Source organism: Mus caroli, unplaced genomic scaffold (genome assembly GCF_978045245.1).
Source record: "Mus caroli unplaced genomic scaffold, Mus_caroli_1 scaffold_9, whole genome shotgun sequence".
In the NCBI taxonomy this organism is placed as follows: domain Eukaryota; kingdom Metazoa; phylum Chordata; class Mammalia; order Rodentia; family Muridae; genus Mus; species Mus caroli.
Genome location: NW_028227264.1, coordinates 76,206,843 through 76,227,500, shown reverse-complemented (window position 1 = coordinate 76,227,500; position 20,658 = coordinate 76,206,843). Strand labels below are relative to the sequence as shown.

General features: G+C 51.3%; 1 protein-coding gene across 1 annotated transcript in view; it reads right to left on the bottom strand.

Moving 5' to 3' along the window:
• The window catches only part of Tspear (thrombospondin type laminin G domain and EAR repeats), a 205,471-nt gene that overhangs the window by 3,551 nt on the left and 181,262 nt on the right, over positions 1-20,658 (bottom strand). The window contains exons 3-11 of the mRNA XM_021174552.2: positions 19,671-19,909; positions 18,177-18,267; positions 16,657-16,813; positions 14,798-14,929; positions 13,962-14,188; positions 12,101-12,287; positions 10,019-10,248; positions 2,270-2,457; positions 1-50 (exon numbers count right to left, since the gene is read on the bottom strand). The exon at positions 1-50 is cut by the window's left edge and continues 52 nt beyond it. Coding sequence (XP_021030211.1) covers positions 1-50; positions 2,270-2,457; positions 10,019-10,248; positions 12,101-12,287; positions 13,962-14,188; positions 14,798-14,929; positions 16,657-16,813; positions 18,177-18,267; positions 19,671-19,909 — 1,501 coding nt within the window. The remainder of the gene's footprint in view (positions 51-2,269; positions 2,458-10,018; positions 10,249-12,100; positions 12,288-13,961; positions 14,189-14,797; positions 14,930-16,656; positions 16,814-18,176; positions 18,268-19,670; positions 19,910-20,658) is intronic.

The following is a 20,658-nucleotide window of genomic DNA, read 5'->3' as shown; positions in this document are numbered from 1 at the left end:
CCACCAGGAAGTGATCTTCTCCCACGGAGAAAAACTCCCAGTCCAGGGCACTGAGGAGACAGGGGGTGGGGTAAAGACACTAAAGCCTTTGCAGAGCCGATGCCAGGCCCCATGTTGGATTCTGGGCAGGTCTTGTCTCCTGAGTTACATTTCACTCTCCCACCATGCAACGTCTTCCTTCCTTCTGTTTTTAAGATTTATCTTGGGGCTGGAGGGATGGCTCAGAGGTTAAGAACAGTGTCTGCTCTTCCAGACGACCTGGGTTCAATTCCCAGCACCCATGTGGCAGCTCACAACTGTCTAGTTCCAAAGGATCTGGCATCTTCACACAGCATACACACAGGTAAAACACCAATGCACATTTAAAAAAATTATAAATCCAACAAAGCAAAAAAATTTTAAGGGGTTGAGTATTTAGCTCAAGGCCCTGGGTTCGGTCCTCAGCTCCGGGGGGGTGGGGGGTGGGGAGACAAGATAACAAAAAGATCTATCTCCTTTTTTGTTTTGTTTTGTTTGGTTTTTGGTTTTTGGTTTTTCGATTTTTTGAGACAGGGTTTCTCTGTATAGCCCTGGCTGTCCTGGAACTCACTTTGTAGACCAGGCTGGCCTCGAACTCAGAAATCCGCCTGCCTCTGCCTCCCGAGTGCTGGGGTTAAAGGTGTTTGCCACTATGCCCTACCTATCTTCATTTTTAAGTGTATGTGTGCATGCATGTGTGTATGTGTGCCAGTGTTTGTGTGAGTGCAATGCCCATGGCGGCCAGTAGGGGGCATGTCATCAGATTCCACCTGGAGCTGGAGTTACAGAGGATTCAGCGCTGCCCCAATGCAGGACCTGGAAACTGAATTCTGAGTCCCCTGGAATTGCAGCAAGCACTCTTTACCACTGAGCTGTCTCTTCAGCTCTTCTACAGTTTCCAACCCCACCTTCTTGTTCCACTTGCTTTCTTTCAAAAGGCCTACTTTGTGCTTTATTCTAAACCTAACTCTCAGCAGACTCCCAGCTCCAGATGTGGGAGTCTGGTATGGCAATATGACTCCCTCCATGGGCCACTGGGTCCAGAGCCCCACAGGCAGCTCTGTTGAGACTGGTTCTGAGCTGGGCTGGACATTATTACTATTTCCTCTTTTTGTTCTTTGTCCCAGGTGTTATTTTTATTTTTAGATTAAAAAAACCATATATGTGAGATTGTCAAAACTAAACATTGTGGGTACCTGTCAATCAAAGAGTGGGCCAAAGTAGAAGCCCTTCCTCCCTTTCTTACCTTCCTGGACCACAGCCAGGAAGTCTGTGTGCTGCCTTGCCACGATCCCCCTTGCACCTTTATGGCCGTGCATCCCCATGAACACACAATACCTGTGTGACCTGTGATGCGACAGCTATCAACCTTACATTTACTTGACTGTTGGCCTTAGAGTCTTTCTTGGAAGAGTCTAAATTCCCTCATTATTTTCTCTCTCAGGCTGAGGAGTACCTGGCACTCAGGAGGGGCGGCGAATGTCTCTAATAGCTCTTAAGGAATAAAGAGCCCCGTGGGAGTTCCCAGTTCCTGCTGCATTCTAGGTTGGTAACCACACTGGACCTAGCCTGAAGCTCAACCCTGTGACTCCGCTGTCACTGTCACTGTCGGGACAGTGTAGCTGCAGCTGAGGTTTTCTTGGAGGTAGTGAGAGTCCTCGCAGAGGAACGCCACGAGAGCGGGGACAACTCTGCCTTCTCAGTGCTGAGGTGGTGGCCCTGCAGAGCAGGTGGGTCAGGATCTAGCAGCGCATGGTGGGAGGCGACACCTGTCTGAGGTCCTGGACCTCCCTGATGCTCATGCGTGTGTCATGACAGACAAACTATTTCTCCTTGTGGAGGGCTTTCTCTTGGTGAACTCACATCGCTAGACTTTTCTCTCTTTTAAAAAAGATGTATTTATTTATTATATGTAAGTACACTGTAGCTGTCTTCAGACACACCAGAAGAGGGTGTCAGGTCTTATTATGGATGGTTGTGAGCCTCCATGTGGTTGCTGGGATTTGAACTCAGGACCTTCGGAAGAGCAGTCAGTCCTCTTAACTCCCGAGCCATCTCTCCAGCCCGTAGGCTTTTCTTGTGAAAAGAAAGCAGCCACAGATACAGGGCCAGCCACAGCGATGGTCCTCATTATCATGTCTACCTGCTTTGGATAAGTGTCCTGGGAGGAAGTTGGGGATGACCCCGGCAGGCCTTTCCTGTGTCACCCACCCATCAACTCACTCTGCCCTTGCAACCACCTGGTTGGTACCTGCAGGTGGGGATGTCCTGGAACTTGACAAAGGTCTGAGCGGTGACGTTCAGCTCGTAGATGACAGAGCTGAGGATGTAGGTGTCATTTTGTGCCTGCATCTGCACATCATAGCTGTGACTGTTTGCCACCGCAAGGAAGATCCTCTCGCCAATGTGGAAGACCTCCCAGTCTGCGGCGCCGAATGTCTGGAGCAAATGAAAAGCGGTGGGGGAGGCCTGGTGAGGATGGCTCCCGTCCCAAGACACTAATATCATCACCACCGTGCCCGGTGTCCTAGAGCCAGCTCTTCCACCGAGGCCACCTGGCTGCCATCCTTTTACCAAGACTCTAAAACAGAGTTCCTCTGCCTGATTTCTCCAGAGGTCACTCAGCCCCATGAGGTGTGAGGTGGTGGAAGGAGTGGGCTGGAGACATTCACTATCCTGGTCCAGGAGGAGGCCCTGAGCAAGAGGGAATGTCACTAGGAAAGCCCTAGTAAGTATGTGACTACCTAAGAAGACAGAGGGACAGGAGGCCAGGGCATAGGGAGGAACGTGCTAGCCTGTATGGGGGTCTAAGGTTGAGGATAGTGCAGTGTTCAGGAACCCCAAGCCACAGCCAGGGGCTCTGCAGTCTTAGCTCCTGCTCAAGTCTGTATCTTCTGCCCTGAGCTACACAAAGAGAAGAAGCTGCCTTGTGGAGGTGAGGGGTGGAGCCTGTGGCAAGAGGAAGAGCTAAATCAGGAACTACTGTCCATCTGAGAGCCGAGGCTGCCACCGTATGATCTCAGGGCCTCAACAGAAAGGCTGCCCAGGAGCAAGGAAGGTGGAGGGCGCAGAACTCAGGCCTGGAACTAAAAGCAGAACATAGACACAGCAAAGCAAAAGCTAGAACCTAACTTCCAGAGGCCAATGGGACCGAGAGCTAATTGTTAGAAGCTCAACTCTCCTCAGAGGGCGAAAACAGCACATGCAACTGCTATAAGGAATCACCATGACTACTAGCCAGGGACACAAGTCCTATGGGGACAGGGGTGAACCCTGCATTTGGGTACAGTTGATTCCTCCTGGAATGTTCGTTAGGTGATTCCCCTATGTCTCGGGATAATACCTTGGGCCAGCATCTGTTGGGATTCTCAGTGAACAATAGGGACCTGAACCCAGGACAGGAATGTTCAAGCCACACAGCCAGCAGCTGCTTCTCTGAGCAAGGCAGGCTATCCTGGGGCTGACCCAGGTTGTCCTAGCTGGGTACAGAGTGAGCCATGCTGTAGACTGTGCTCCAGACAGGTCAGTCACATGCCCTTGCTTCCACTGAGCAGAGAAGTCTCCTGCTTGAAGGGCATCTTGCACAGCCAGTGTAGGAAATGGCTCTGGGATTTCCATGTGTGTGTTCATATGTGCAGATATACATACATATGTGTGCACATGTGTGTGGAGGTCAGAGGTCAACCTCAAGTAGTATCACCCAGTAACCATTTGCTTTGTTATTTTCGGAGAGAGGGTCTCTCCGTAGGACCTGGGGTTCATCGATTAAGCTATCGGTCAGCCCCAGGGGTCACTCTTCTCTGTCTCTCTAGAATTTAAGATTACAAGCACTTGTTTACTTACTACGCACCTAGCTGTTGTTGTTGTTGTTTTCAAGACAGAGTTTCTCTGTGTAGCCCTGGCTGTCCTGGAACTCACTCTGCAGACCAGGATGGCCTCGAACTCAGAGATCCCGCTGCCTCTGCCTCCCAGTGCTGGGATGAAAGGCATATGCCACTGCTGGCCTACTCACTCCTAACTTTTTAACCAGGGTTTTAGGGACCAATTGATAGGTAAGCACTTTACAGCCTTCCTCTGGAGGTTTTTATTATTATTATTATTTATTATTATTATTTATTATTATTATTATTATTATTATTATTATTATTATTATTATTATTATTATTAAACCTGCCCTCAGTATAGGTCAGTTAACTCCTTGTCTGCACACAATCCAAGATGTTCACAGTCTGGCTAGCCAGCAGAACGTAACAGCATTCTCTCCACAGACAACAGAGGGCGCCAATACCCGCTGAGCTCAGCTGCCCAGGTAGTGGGGCAAGAACCAGCTGGGAATCCAAAGAGGAGGCAGCTGGGAGACTGATCCAGAATGAGCTTGAGACGCCTGAGGGGCCTAAGCTTCACCTGAGGGGTGAGACTCTGGAGGACAAGAGGTCCAGGAGTCCTGGGCCACAAAGTCCTGGGGCAGGGCGGAGACTTTCTGGATCAGCCTACCTTCTCACAGGGCTGTGTCCAACTGCTGGGACCAGTCCCAGGACTACTCCAGTTAACCCGCAGCACCTTCAGACTGCCAGACCCCCACCCAAGCAGGGCAGAACACAGGTAGTGCCCTGAATACCACCGTATTGTTTCTTGCAAGTTAAGTGCTGAGAAAATAGTCCCTGCCAATGACATACATGTTACATCCCTACAGGCATACACACTCACAAACACACAGGTGCACTCTCATGCTCACAGCACATGTGCACATGTATGTATATGCACAGAAATCTGTGTGTGCACATACATGTCCACACACGTGTATGACACATACACAATGTCTGTGCACACACACAAAAATGTATGCGCACACCTGAAAGTGTGTGGTGTCTGAACATGTATATAGGCAGGGGCCTGTGTGAATGTATATACACACCCACACAGTATGCATCTCCCTTGGGATCACCAAGGCTTCCTTTTCAGCTCTGAACTGCTTGCTGTCTGCTCACCTGCATTAATGGGGCCTGAAGGGATTTGCACAGGAAGCCCTGGTCATGGCTGTTCTGTGCCACCCCAAGGTAGCAGGAGGCTCTCCTGGACCTGTGTGAGAGGTGTCACCTTCCTGCTGGGGCCAGGACAGCCCCAGGGAGCAGCTAAGCGTCTTTCCTGCCACTCAGAAGCCCAGAGCTGGAGGTGGAGCTTTGGGAGTGCAGAAGAGTGGCCGAAGTATAGGGGAAGGAGAGGGAGTCGGTGGATGGGAAGGCAGGAAAGGGTTTCAGGGAAGCAAAACTAGCAGGACACCAAGAGCATGTGGGGAGCAGAGGTGAAGGAAGCCACTCTGGAGAGGCCTGGGGAGACAGAGACAGCTTTGGGGCACAGAAATGGCAGAAGCTAATGTATGTCAGGAGTCCTTCCTCATGGGGTATGTGAGGCTCACCCCACTGGACAGGTGCTGGGTCAGGGGCTTCAGTCACCCCTTGGAGAGTCTGCTGTGTCCCTAAGAGAGACACAGAGCCTGCTGTGTGCTCAGGTAGGTGGGGCTCAGAGGCAGCTCAAGCTCCTGTCCTTTCTTTGAGCCAGGTGGGCCAGGGCCAGGGTGCTGACTTATTGGTACCCCCCAATATCAAGTACTTGATAAATGATATTCTATTCTCCCTATATCCCTCACAATAGTTGGGATATAATCCTATAAATTTTTTTTTTCATTTATCTAAGATTCACTTTGTCCATGGTTCCTTGGGAGTGTCTGACAGGGACTGGTGGAGACCTGCAGGGACCCAGCCAACTCAATCTCAGAACCCTTAGCTGGCCAAGTGGCTGGCTCACAGCTAACTAGTCACTGGCTGCAAGGATTCCCAGAGCCAGCTACCAGACCCCCCCCACCAGCCCCCAAGTTCTCACTACCTCCACTGCAAGCCCCTCCCACTCAGAGGTGAAAGGGCAGCCACAGGCTAGATCAGGCACTGTGGCTTAGATTGCTCCTGGTGCTGGAGCCCAGATAGTCAGATACCTTCTGGGCTAGAATGCCTTCCCTCTCTCTCAGAGGAATTCCCCCCAAGAGAGCTGCCTGCTGTCCAAGCATTTGGGTGTGTGCCACCAGAGTACCTTGGCAGGATAATGGCACTTCCAGGAGCTGCTGCCAGGAACACCTGGCATCCCACAGCTCCCATTAAGGTGGGTAGGATACAAAGGCTGCCATCAATGGATTAGTAGCCGGGCATAAAAGGATGGGCCTGGCTTTGATGGGGCTGGGGGGATGGAGGGAATGAGGATGTTTCTATGGTCCAGGAGTGCCAGGAGAGGAGGGAAGGAGAATTCACAGCCAGGGCTGCCTCAGCTGCTGGGGAGGACAGTCAATCAGAGGCCCCTCACAGTGGGCACTCAGGCCAAGTAGGCACCCAAGGTTGCCAGGAGATGCACTCCTGAGGTCCCTGAGCACAGCGCACTACCTAACCAACTCCCAATGACCCTCTATGTGCTCTTGCCTGATCACAGAGGTCTCCCCCATATCTGGTGCCTTCTCAACCAGCAAAGGTCAGGGCCAGATTCTATCTGGGTGAATGCAGAAGTCACAGGTATGCCGTGGTCTTAACATAGCCCAGAGCAGAAGCATCCAAGGGCCGTCTAGGTGCTGCTGGCCTGAGAGGGATGCTTTCTGACCATACCCATGTCACAGACCAGGCAACCAAGGCAGCGAGGCATCCTTATGGCCAGGCCCCAAGGGTGGTCATGCTGGGGACATGTGTTCATGCAACACACACTCTTGCACATGCAAGTATCTGTGAGCAACAGTCCTGACCTTCAGGACTCACTCAGTGTTATTCTGACATCATGTCTGATGAGGTCATTACCTACTCCTGCGAACCAGGTAGCTGCTGATGTCTCTGCCCTGCTCCCACAAACCTTACTGACGCCTCCCAAACCACAGAACACTGGCAGCTGCAAGATCAAAGTCTTTAGTAACCTCAGAAGCAAATTCCCACCTGTGTGGTGCCCAGAGCTGGTTCTGAGGCTGTGTGACTGATCTGTGCGCTTTCTACTTAGTGGAGTGATTTTTTTTTTCAGAGCTGAGGTTTGAACCCAAGGCCTGTGTGTGCTACATGAGCTCTCTATTGCTGACACATAGCCTGGTCTGGTCCCCAGAGCACACTTTGATTTCAAGGCCCACTCTAGAACCATCCAGGCAGGTGAATGGGAAGCTGGCCCTGGCCTTGCTATCACCACCTTGGGACCCGCAATCTGGGGCAAAAGGCCGGACACTGTCACTGGTTGGAGCTCTGATGCCCGGTGTAAACACCTGGTGATGGGGAGGGTCTGCCCTTTGCTCTTTAGGATCCTTGGTATGAAATGGCATTATGGATGTCTGTAAGCTCCTAGGAGGGATGGAGGAATGGAGGGAGTGAGGGAGGGAGGGGAAGGAAAGAGGGAGAGTGGGGTTCATGAGAAGGAAAATGTGTAGAAACAACAGTATAGGCACAGGGGCTCTCAAAAGTGTTCACATGAGCCTGTGTCAGCAATGCATGCATGTGAACATGCATGTGTAAGCATGTTTGTATGTGTATGGTTTCTCCTGCCCTTTCTGAGGCCTGGGCAGAAGATGGGGCATGGTTTGTCCTTTCTGTGTCCCACCTCTTGGTGGGCCTTGCTGTTCTTGCTACCCACAAGCGTCATGTCCCATCCCCTTTCCGCTCAGAGGACAGTATCTCTGGCCCCACCCCTTCACCAGTCCTGGAGTCAAGGTTTCTCTCCTGCTTAACGGCTGCCCTATTTTAGACTCAGGAAACCTCAGGCTCAGCCTATGTAGCATCTTCTGGTGTCTGCTCCAGCTCCCATGAACAGGTGTGTCTCTCAGCTTCCTGGATGTCTGTCAGCATCTGCCACTAAGCCACGTCTGCCCTAGTAAGGAAGCCATTGTCTCTAGACTGCTGTGGCCTGAATTTGGCATGTCTCCACAAACTCACATGGAGGCTTGGAACCTGATTTAGCTGGGAAGATGAGGTCTGCCAGGCCTGTCTGGGTCAATTTTTTTTTTTTTTTGAAGTCATGAGAACGTGCTGGTATACCACGTGGTAGCTCTCCCGCTTTGTCTCTTCTGCTCCACTCATCCTTCCACTCTCTGTGCTGTGTAGAAGCCTCACTTTGTTCATTCCAAGGCTATATGCCCTCGAGCTTCCCGCCTCTGGACCAGTGAGCCAAATAAACTTCCTTGGCTTACAAATCACCCTGCCTCAGGTATTCTGCTGGAGCAATGGACCAAGGACCCCATCACGGAAGTCTCTGCTCTAAGAGGAAGTCTCTGGCATTTCTACTGAGACGCTTGAAACCCTGGAGGGTGTGGCCAAGGAATGCACCTTTCAAGAGTCTCTGTCTGCACCACTCCACTCTCCCCTACCCCAACCCGTGGCAGTCCATCTCTGCTCTGACCCTGGCCCTAGGCTGTAAGATTCCTGATGCCTGGAACCACTGTGCACTTAGCCATGGTGCCCTGGGAGTGCCTGCCCTACGGATGGGAGCTTGCCAGGTTTGAGTCCCTGCCCCACAGACCCTTCCAGAAAGGCACGCCCTGCAGAGGTGGGTGTGTATCCCCACAGCTTGCAGGTACGTACAGGGTATGCAGTCTCGTTTGCTTCAAAGCTCATGTTTCATGACATTGCAAAAAGACAAACAGTGAATGTATTAAGGCATCTCCAGAGCTGAAAGGATTTAAGCAAAGGAAGAAAGACATTGGCAAAGCATGAAAGTAGACTTCTGTGGGTGCTGAGAAGTTTTGGGGGGGAGGTGCGCTGCTTATAAGGGTAGCCTGTAGCTCCAGCAGGGCTGAGCCAGTCCCTCCTCTATGTGTCTTTGGTGATTCCCCGAGCTTCCAGCTGTCTCTGCCTCTGCACCCTGCCCTCTGCTACTGTTCCAGCTGTGTCCCTCCCCCTCCTTCAGCAGAGTCACTCTTGGGGCTGCCCTCCTGTGCAGCATGGAATCAGCCGGCCCTAAGGCTCAGGGTTCTGCTTTAACCCTGTGCTAAATGCAGACTGGCTGCAGGCCTCTGGCTGTGCCAGCCCCCACCCCCACTCCCACCCCCACTAAGGTCACTGCTGGGAGCTCTGCTAGTCTCTGCAAAGCTATTGCGATCCAGTGCAGCCCTCACGGGCAGTGAATCATAAAACTGTGTTGTGCCACAAATCTAGATACTCTGAGGTCTTGCCAGCAGGGGTGGAGGACCAGCCACTGGGCTTCCAAGTCAAAAGGGGATACTGTACCCCCACCCGATCCCCTCTGCCCCTGGTTAGTGCAAGTTGCCTTGAAACACCCTGGAGTCCTGGAGAGCCACAGACACTGACTGATCAGATCGGGGTGGGGGGTAGGGAGGTTGTGGCCCATGGGGAGGCCTACTGTGAGCACCCAGCTGCCCTTCTTAGTAACTCAGGTTCAAAACACTCAGACTTTCCTCAAAAGGAAATAGAAGCAGTGAGGGCTCAGACCACCTGGAAAGACACTTGGCCTTGTAGCATTCAGGAGGGACAAGCACTTGGGCACTGGGTCAGGGTCATACTATGCTAGCTTTCAGAGCCCTGCCCCTTGGTCATCCCATCCAGCAGTCACACACTGTTAGCATTCTGTCTAAGCTCCGCCCCACAGTTACCTGGCAACAGCCAGGTAGGCCTGACCCACTATAAAAGGGGCTGCTTGCCCTCTCCTTGCTTTCTTGCTCTTACTTTCCCTCCCCCCACCACGTGCTCATGGCTGCCCTCTATTCTTCTACTTCTCTACTCTTTCTTTCCCTCTGCTTTCTCTGCCTCTACCACCCTCTTAACTCCCCTCCCTGTGCCCTGAATAAACTCTATTCTATACTATACCGTTGTGTGGCCGGTCCCTCAGGGGGAGGGGATGCCTTGACATGAGCCTGCGGTATAGATCTCACCACAACTCCATAAAACATATTTTCCCTTCTCTTTATCTTTATATAAACACATCACACACGGCACACGGGGTCCACGGCACTGTGCACTTGAGAACCCAGGCTCCTTACCAGGAACGACTGGAAGAGCTGGAAAGCCCCGACAAGCCAGATGTACAGGTGGGAATGCACCTGGGTGGAGGTGCCATTGAAGGTGTTGGCCACCACCAGGAAGGAGTAAGGCCCCACGGTGAAGAACTCCCAGTCGTAGGCACCCGACGTGGCAATGGACTGATTGGCTTCAAATAGCTGGCTGCTGGGGTTCCACCTGTAGACCATGCTGTCGATGTTGTGGTTGTCCCCTGGAACCAAGGTCAGAGCTGGGGGAGGGGCGCTGTCCCCTGGGGTTCGCGGCTGCTTGCAGGACACAGACAGCTACTGTGCCCATTCCTTGTATCCCCAAGTCCCTCCCTTACTGCACCCCTCAGGCAATCTCTGTCCCCAACCTCTGAGCCTGCATGGGCAGAGGGAAAAACCTGCAGGCCATCTGGACCTTCCTCCAGCCTCACCTCCTCCTGTCTTGGCCCTTTCCTGCTCATACCACCCTCACTTTGTCTAAAACTTCTCCCCATGGTGCTCCCTAGACATCTTCCCTGAATAGTGCTCCCCAGGTGTTTCTCGTGATGCTCTATGGAAGTCCTCCCCCATGGTGCCCTTTGGAGAGGTCCTCCCTCATGATGCTCCTTGCATGCATCTCCTAGGGTGTTCTCTGGAGACTCTCTCTTGTGGTGCTCCCTGGAGGTCCTCCTCTGTGATTATAGGGATGTCTCTTATGGCCCTTCCTAAAAGGTCTTCTCTTGTGGTCCTCCTCTCCAGTGCCTGCTCTGCAGGAGCACTCATGCTTTGGGGTACCCTGTTGTCAGGCAGGGTCTTGGGCTCCTCTGAGTGCAATGGTTGAGGCTTCACCTCCCAGGCTGCCTGGTAAGATGCACACTTGGGTGGATACTGGGCTGTGGAGTCTCCAGAGAGATGGTTCAGAGCAACCATGCAGCTGGCCCCTGAGACATCTATCCTTGGTTTGGGAAGACTTGGCCACCATAATGCCAAGGGCCTGACTCAGACCCCAGGTTCCCCAGCCAGCCCAGGCTGTGCCACATGCTCTGACATTTTGGAGTCCATGCTTGCTTTCAGGGAAGCAGCAATGGCAGCCTCTTAACTGGCTCCCTCTATGGCCACACCCCCATTGACATTAATGTTCCGTCTACTGCCTGGTTTATGGTCAGTATGCCACCGGCTAGCTGTGTTGATTTGGCTCTTCCTCACAATTAGGAGGCAAGCTGCTGGATACAGTCCATGCCGGAGTCCAGTGGCTTCGCTGGTGGGCAGGAACCACATGGCTTCCCTGTTTTCCTAATCTAGGTGATCTGCCGCTGTGATGGAGTTTAGGTGGACTACCTCTGACCACGTATTTCAGGGGTAAGCTGTAGGAAATTGGTCAGGCATGACTTAGTGTTTGTGTGTGTGTGTGTGCACATGTTTGTGTGGGTGGGTGGGTGTGCATATATACATGTGACATGTTCATATGAAGGCTACAGGCCAATCTCCAGTGTCCACCATGTCTTTTTGAGATAAGGCCTTTCAATGGCCTGGGGGTCACCAATCAGGCTGCACTGGCTGCAGTGACTCCCTGGTATCCTCTACCCTAGTGCTGGGATTACAAAGGTGTGGCGCCATGCTTAGCTATTTTTTGTAGATGGTAGTTATCAAATGCAGGTTTGTAGGACAAGCACTTTACTGACAGAACCATTTCCAAGCCCCAACTTAATATATATATATATATATATATATATATATATATTCTTAAGAAGATGAAAAATAAAAAAATAAAAAAAATAAAATAAAAAAAAAAATTAAAAAAAAAAAAAAAAAGAAAATAAGGGGCTGGTGAGATGGCTCAGTGGGTAAGAGCACCCGACTGCTCTTCTGAAGGTCCAGAGTTCAAATCCCAGCAACCACATGGTGGCTCACAACCATCCGTAACAAGATCTGGCGCCCTCTTCTGGAGTGTCTGAAGACAGCTACAGTGTACTTACATATAATAAATAAATAAATAAATAAATAAATAAATAAATAAATAAAGAAGATGAAAAATTCACCCTTGCTCACAAAGTATGCAATGGTTTCCTTCCAGGTCAAAGGACACATCTGCCTTACCTTCTCGGTGGTTGGCTACCACCAGGAAGTGCTCTCCATCCACCTCAAAGGCCTCCCAGTCACGAGCGCTGTGGGTGGCAATCCTCTGGTAAAGGGTGAACTTCAGCTTTCTGGGGCTCCATTTGTAGATGACAGAGAACTCTTGACCCCTTTCATTTGGTCCAAAGTTGGCCACAGCCAGGAAGATCTGAAAAAGTATTACCTTACATTGAAACCAGACCTGGAGCCCAATCTGTAGGAGTCTGAACTTCAGCATCTTTCCCACATCTACAGGGAAGGGTACAGGACAGACTGAGTGAACACCAGAGTCCTGGTGCTGGGACATGCTCAGGGTTTGATGTTGCATGGCTGTGTGGCTCTCCCAGGGACAGAAAACCCAGTTTTCATATCAGTTCCCATGTGATATTGTGTGCATTGCCCGCATGCAAATGGAAGAAAGCATGCATTCGTTTAGGGACAAAATGTCTCCTTCCTTTGTTTTTCTGTTTCCCAGTATTTCTTGAATGTAAACTTATTCTTAGTTTTTAAATCACAAAGAAAATGAAAAACTTTCAGATGCTATTTGGGAAAACCTATTGGTAACACTACCACTGGATGCATTGTATCCCTACTGGGTAGCAGCAGGTTTTACCTGGTTCATCCCTAGTGTGTGTGTGTGGGGGGGGGCGGCGGCGGGGCTCTGCTGAGCAAGAGTCCTTGGAGACATCCTCACAATGCTGTCTTCAGGATAGTATCCTGCCATGCAGGCTGGGGGAGTTGGGAAGAAAACATTCCCTTCTCCTGCCACGGTGTGAATGCCCTTTCCTGGTGTGACTACCCTCTCCTGGTGTGAATGCCCTCTCCTGGTGAGACTACCCTCTCCTGGTGTGAATGCCCTCTCCTGGTGTGAATGCCCTCTCCTGATGTGAATGCCCTCTCCTGGTGTGAATGCCCTCTCCTGGTGTGACTACCCTCTCCTGGTGTGAATGCCCTCTCCTGGTGTGACTACCCTCTCCTGGTGTGAATGTCCTCTCCTGGTGTGAATACCCTCTCCTGGTGTGAATACCCTCTCCCAGTCCAGGTCCTCTGCTCACTCTATCCCAGGTGGAAGGACCTCCAGAGAGCTGGTACTGACGTCCATTTTCACATCCTGGGTGGCCAGTGTGGTAGATGAGATACTCACGATGAGATGCTTCCTACATTGCAGTCGGCCCAGTGAGGTTACTCCAATAGTTAGTGCATTTTGAAACGGTCTAATGTAGCTAGGGATGATTTTGAATGTCTGATCTACTCCCTGGCTACTAGGATTATAAGCTATCATACCCAGTTTATGTACTGCTGGGTCTAACTCAGGGATCTGTGCATGCTAGGCAAACACTCTACCAACCAAGCCATTTTCCCATCTCCAGTCTGAACAGTTTTGATTTGTAGTGAGTCACACAAGAATAGACAGACTTTTAAGCTGGGACCACTTCTGTACTGTGGGGAGTTGAGTAGACTCCTTTATTTATTTATTTATTTATTTATTTATTTATTTATTTATTTATTTAATGTATGGGAGTACACTGTTGCTATCTTCATGCACACTAGAAGAGGTCATTGGATCCCATTACAGATGGTTGTGAGCCACCATGTAGTTCCTGGGAATTGAACTCAGGACCTCTGGAAGAACAGTCAGTGCTCTTAACCACTGAGCCATCTCACCAGCCCTGAGCAGACTCCTTATAGGAGTCTTATATATAGTCATCCCTTCTAGCAAGGGCTTGGAAGCCCAAGAGAAGCTTTGGCCTGCAGAGTGTGCAGGTGTTCCAACCTGCACACCCCACTCCCACCCCACCTCACCCCCACACGGGGGAAGGGGAAGTCACCTGTACAGACTTGCCTTTTTCCCAATGGTGAAATGTCGCCATGACTGCGCCTGGTGCGTGGCGATGTTCTGATAGGAGACAAATTTCCCATCTGTCCATTTATAGATGGCTGATCTAGCCTTCCGGTTGGCTGCGGCTGCGAAGAGCCCCACACCGGGGATGCTGAACACCTCGATGCCCAGTGTCTCTGAGTTGGTGTGCAGACTCTGGTGTTCTTCAACGTAGTCCAGCTTGGTCTTGGCTTGGAATGGGAGGATGGGGACCTAGTCAGTGTGCATAGGAACGGAGCTGGGGGTTCTCTTGGGAGGGACTTCAGGAGCCCTGCCATGACTTGGTGCCTAGACCTATCTATGCCCAGGGCCCTGGGATTTATAAAGATTTTCTTTGGAGCCCCGTTTTATCCTTGAGGAAAAGGCTCATTAAAGGGATGCTGCTCCTGTCCAATAGGGTGCTTTTGGGTCTGTGTAGCCCCAGATTCAAACAGGATAAAGGAGAGGTCTGAGTGTCTGTATTGGACCCTCTTTCAGACATTAGCTAGCTATCGGAGAAGAGTTGCTGAAAGAGCCCAGCCAAGTGTCTCTCATACACCCTAGGTGTGCTTGTTTCTAGATTGAACACACGGTCTTGACATCCCTGGAGTTCTGAGGACATCTCTGGGACTGGACATGCCTATTCTATGGAGAAAACATCCTGGCTTGCCTGGGTTGTTCTGACGGGCATCTGCTACTGAGGTGGCTCTCCACTCTCTGAAGTGGCCCTTACGAATGATATTCTTTTCCCAGAGGGCATGCAGTCAGCTGCTCTATGTGCTTAGGACACCATGGGGTTTGAATTCTGGGTCCAGCCTCACCTGCCAACACGGAGACCCATTCGCTGCCAGCACACAGGTATAGCCCCTTTTGGGCAGCATCGAACCAGAACTGGGCACCCTCTGCCTTGGTACACGGTGGCCGGGATCCCAGGGTTACTTTCATGTCAGCTTCTGTGGGGAAGATCAGGGAAGATCTGACATATCAGGATTCCTTAGACAAATATTCTATGCAAGGTGTCTAAGCCCCAATGGTCCTTTACCTTTGTACGTGGCTGAAGGGAGCCTGACAGCACAGGTCACTGGAGACATGGTGGGTGGTCCCAACCATGACTGTCTCTGTGTGTGACTGGCTGGCCTCACACACCTTCAGCCTGGAGGGCATGTCTCTCTGTTCTTTTGCTGTCACCCCATGGACCCTCAACAGCCCCAAACTGCCCTAGGGACCTGTCTCTTCTTAGCACTAGGTGCTAAGCCATAGACAATATTCCTGAGTATGTTTTGATCTCACTACTTCTAGTACCAGCATTGGTCTCATGTCCTAGCTTTATAGGGACAGCTCCATCAGCATCAGACAGCCATGAAACACATTAAAAACCTAAGTGCCCAACACACACTGTGCCCTTTCTCCAGCCTTGAGCAGGCTAAATAGAACTTAAGTGCTTGCCACAGTTTGGACCTTAAAGACCCAGGTGGAATAAGTTTCCTACAGGAGTTGATTGCCTGCTGAGCTTGCTTTGCAACATAATCCAGTTGAAACAAGGGATGAGTCTGTGGGCTCTCCCTATATAAACGCAGCACTGACTATTAAACTTTGAGCCTTGATCAGAAACTTTTGTCTTGGCTTCATCCTTCTCTTGCACCCTGTCCTTTTCATTTCCAGCCACCCTTTCAAGTAACCCAGTTCATCCGTGGCTGCAGAACAGCTACAGCACACAGATGGGGACTTCTGTCCCTCACCTGATCCTCTTTCCACAGAACATGGATATATGTGTAGTTGGGGAGGGTTTCTCAGAGTCTGTAAGGCAGGGGCTGACTTGTATAAACGGCTCAATATTGCAACTTAACACTAGGGCAGAGAAGATATGGATCAGAGAAGGCACATCTAGGAGATGCTGTGGGCTTCAAGGGCTAGCAGGAAACAGATAGGTCTTGGCATGGGCCAGGCCGAGGTCAGAATGACCCGGAGGAAGTGGCTGGGAAACATGAGCAATAGCTGGCCGGGGGTCCAGAGGAGGGAGCCTTCTTGATGTGCATCATGTCTTCCAGCTGCCCAGGGGCCCAAGAAAGGTGCTTGGTCTGTGTACTGGCTGGTTTTGGGTGTCAACTTGACACAAGCTGGAATTATCACAGAGAAAGGAGCTTCCATTGAGGAAAGGCCTCCATGAGATCCAGCTATAAGTCATTTTCTCAATTAGAGATTAAGGGTGGGAGGAACCACCCACTGGGCCATCCCTGAGATGGTAGTCCTGGATTCTATAAGAGAGCAAGCTGGGCAAGCCAGGGGAAGCAATCTAGTAAGTAACATCCCTCCATGGGCTCTACATCAGCTCCTGCTTCCTGACCTGCTTGAGTTCCAGTCCTGACTTCCTTTGGACAGCAATATGGAAGTGTAAGCTGAATACACCCTTTCCTTCCCAACTTGCTTCTTGGTCATGATGTTTGTGCAAAAATAGAAACCCTGACTAAGACAGCCTGCCTGTAGGCTGTCCAAAAACAGCCCTTCAAGGGACAGGTTGGAGGTTCTGGCTTTTCTGATGGCCCTGAGTATCCCCCTGGTCACTGTGACAACTGCCCGTCTGTCACTGAGAGGTGCACACTTGAGAGGCTGAGAAAAGAACTTGTGCACTCAGGTGTTGCTGAGGTGGGGGTGGGGTGTGAAGCAAGCCCCGCCTACTAACCATAGGGATATTTCAGCACCTCGTTATCATCAGGCTTCCCTGTGAGCCTCTTCAGCACCTGGGGGATGGACAGCTCAGCCAGCCTGGCGTTCCTGCTGGGACACAGCTGTGGGGTGGCATCTGATCCAGGCAGCAAAACCAGTTGTCTTATCACACCCTGGAGAGGAAGAAAATGAGTTATCACTGGTATCTATAGTTGCTGGAGAACTTTGCTGGCTAGCCTGCAGAGTGAGAGGGGTCTGACAGTAGGTTTATTGGGAAGACAACAGGACAACTGCATACTGCTCTTAGTGAGAGAGGGACTTTTCACATGGAATTAGAGTGACCAGGTCACATTTCTTTCCACCTGACCCAGCTACTCTTCCATCTCTTCCTTCATCAATCATCCATCATTGATTCATCCACTGATCTATCTATCATCTACTCATCCATCCATCCATCCATCCATCCTTCATGTATACATGCACCCACTCATTTACTCACTTGTCCATCTGCCCAGCCACCAATGTCATTTCATTCAAAATCTATCAATCTACCTATCCATCCATCTATCCATTTATCCATCTACCCACCTACCTACCACCCATCCATCCATCTAGTCACCCAGTCATCAACCCATGCATGTATCTTATCCATCCATTCCCCCATGCATGCATGCAAGCATCCATCCATCCATGCATCTATCCATCTACCTGTTTTCTCATTTGCCCATTCAAGCATAACACAAGGACATTTTTCCACAGAGTGATTACTATGGCACCACAGAGAACTGTAGATCCCAGCTATGGTATGGACTCCAGATACCACCCACAGTGAGTACAACAGAGGTATGGATGTGTGAGTGAATGGATGGATAGATAGGTGGATGCATGTGTGAGTAGATGTATGAGTGGATGGATGGATGGATGGATGGATGAGTGTGTGGGTGGGTGGATGGGTGGGTGAATGGATGGATGAGTGGATGGATGGGTGGGTGAATGGATGGATGAGTGTGTGGATGGGTGGGTGAATGGATGGATGAGTGGATGGATGGGTGGGTGAATGGATGGATGAGTGGATGGATGGGTGGGTGAATGGATGGATGAGTGAGTGTGTGGATGGGTGGGTGAATGGATGGATGAGTGGATGGATGGGTGGATAAATGGATGGATGAGTGGATGGATGGGTGGGTGAATGGATGGATGAGTGTTTGGGTGGTTGGGTAGATGGATGGATGAGTGTGTGGATGGGTAAGTAGATGGATGGGTGGGTGAATGCATGGATGGAAAGGCTGGGTTCAAGCATCAGTTTGTCAGAGTATGGAGGGCAGGCTTCCATGGTAGGAGGACCTGTGAGCAGGGATCCAAGAATGTGCTAGAAAATAGGAACAGCCAATGTGAGAGCCCTGTGGTAGACTCCATGACAGCTTTGTGTTCCTGGTTCTTCCTTAGCATAGATGGCCATCTATCATCAGAAGCATGTAAAAGGCTGTCCCCATACCCCAGGGGGAGGGGTGCTGCTGGCAGCCCCTCTACACTCACTGTGAATAGGCCTTTGGTTCTCTTCCGGCTGCCAATGAAGAACCGGGCTCCTCTTACTGATAGGGTGGGTGGGAAGGGAACATCAGCCATTCTGAAACACAAGTGGACAGTACCAGTGCCAAAGAAGAACCTCACTTGCTTATGAAGGTCAGGGATGGGTCTCACATGGACACAAGCCAGCATCCCGGGCAGCTGTGAGGACAGGCTCCACAGCAATTAGAGGTCCAGAGCCTGCTGAGCAGTGCCCTCTCAGGCAGAGGAGCACTCCTCAGCTCCTTCTGCTCCAGTGGCCACAGGATCTCCTTTCCACCCCCTTTCTACATCTTTCTACCTCCATCTCCCTTCCTATTGCATCTGAGCATGCTTGCAGCTTCCTCCCCCCCACCCCCCATCTGTGGTCTCTGCCTCCCCATCAGGACCCGTATCTCCCAGCTAATCTCATCTTGATTTGGCGTAAGACCCAGTTGGGAGGTAATGGCATATATATTCATAGTCCCCAGTGGACACATTACCCCAGGACAGGAGCTTCTGCAGGAATGTGTGATGAGGAGACACCTATGGGTCCTTTTTTTCTACTTCCTGGCAAATTTCAAGGTCCTTCTCCTGTATCCAGGCCCCGGCCCCATGTGCTTTCACACAGCCGGGGAGCAGGCAGGAGAGTGGCTACGGGTCGGAGGGGGGCTCTGGAAAGTCCTGGTTGTGATTGCTAACAGGCTGAACACACTGAGGAAGGCATGACAGAGAGGGGCCGAGGGGGGCACATGTGACCAGAGCTTCTGCATTAGGGGCAGTGTGTCATGGATGACCGTTCTCTCCGGCAGCCCCTGCTTCCTCCTGCCCTAACTCTCTGTTGCAGTATACTAAGCTCCTGGCCGGGGGTACCAGAGAGCCAGCCCTCTGCCCATAGCCTACCTCCACTCTGTGCTGGGTATCCTTGCTCCAGAGCCCAACCCACACCCTTATTGCTGGCCTATATTCTCTGTTTTTTGTTTGTTTGTTTGTTTTTGTTTTTCTTCAAGACAGGGTTTCTCTGTGTAGCTCTGGCTGTCCTGGAACTCACTCTACAGACCAGACTCTGAACTCAGAAATCCGCCTGCCTCTGCTTCCCAAGTGCAAGGATTAAAGGAATGTGCCACACTGTCCTGCGAGCTGGCCTATATTTTCAACACAAGGGTCTCAGATCATCCTTGGCCACAGTTGCTCCAAGTAGGTGGTCTGTGACCCCTGATGGGGCCCGTCCATTTCACATGTAGCTGCTCCATGACCCCAGACTTGATAAAAAGAAGCCTGTCTCCCACAAGGCCCTATCAGGGACTTGTCTTTGGAGCTAGCACCTAAGGTGTTCTTCAAAGTCTGCCTCAGGCAAAGGATTTATTTGGCAGGGTAGGGGCAGTGGCAGGGGAGAGACTTACCCAGGGCCCACCCTCCACTGCACACTGGCAGATTAGCAACATGGTCAATCACTGGGACGCGCGCGCCCATCCCGGTACCTACATGTCCACCGGGAGGCCACAGTCCGTGGTGAGGGAAAAGGATCCTTGGGACACAGCCAGGATCAGAGTGTGCCATCGGCTGTCCATGAGGCCAGGGCTCCAGAAGGACACACGGGTCTGCCAGGCACCAGCCAGGTCCTCGCTGAGAAATAGGAAGTGCAGCTGTGTGGGTGAGTACCTCAGGCCGAGCAGTAGCGTGTCCCTCTCCTCCGCCAGCAGGGAGAGCAGGTATTCATTCTTCTGTGGAGAGCAGGGCCAGAGGTGGAGCAGAACTGAAGGAAGGGAGGAGGGAGGGACCAAGAAGGACAGGCAAGGCCAATGGGGTGAGACAGATGGGAAGGAGGGCGGAGCTAAGGGGAGAGGTGGGCAGGGTCTGAGAAGGGATGGAGATAGGAGAGGGGTGGAGCTGAGAGGAGGAGGGTGGTCCTAACCGGAGAGTGGGTGGGGCTAATGGCGTCCTATCCAGTAGCACTTCTGGCTAGGAACTCAGTGAACCTCTTCACACCAACCCTCTGCCCACTGAGTACAAGAAACCTAGTCAATGTGCATAACAGAATGTTTTCAAGTAAGTTCTGACCTGCTCCAACTTGAAGGAGTCTGGAGGACCTCACACTGAGTAAACCAAACCAGGCCAGAAGGATGGGTGCTAAGCCACTCGGCGCAGCTCCCCAGAGGCTCAGATCCACACAGACACTAACAGGGTGCTAGGGCGGGGGTGGGGTGGGGGGGGAGAGGCATGTGAGTGGGCGGGAGGGCGGAGCAAGCGGCCATTAGTTCACAGTATAGCTAGGGTTTGCTAGGAAGAATGTGAATGAACTCCGTGCTGGCTGGGCGTACAAAGACTGAAAATTCTATGTTATGTGTGTTTTATTACAGTCAGCAAAGCAGCATGCCTGCTAGGTTCTGTGGTTTCAAAACTAACAGTATCCTTTACACTGTGGGCTATTTATTTAACACATCTCACCAAGCTGGAGATGTTAGCTTCTTAG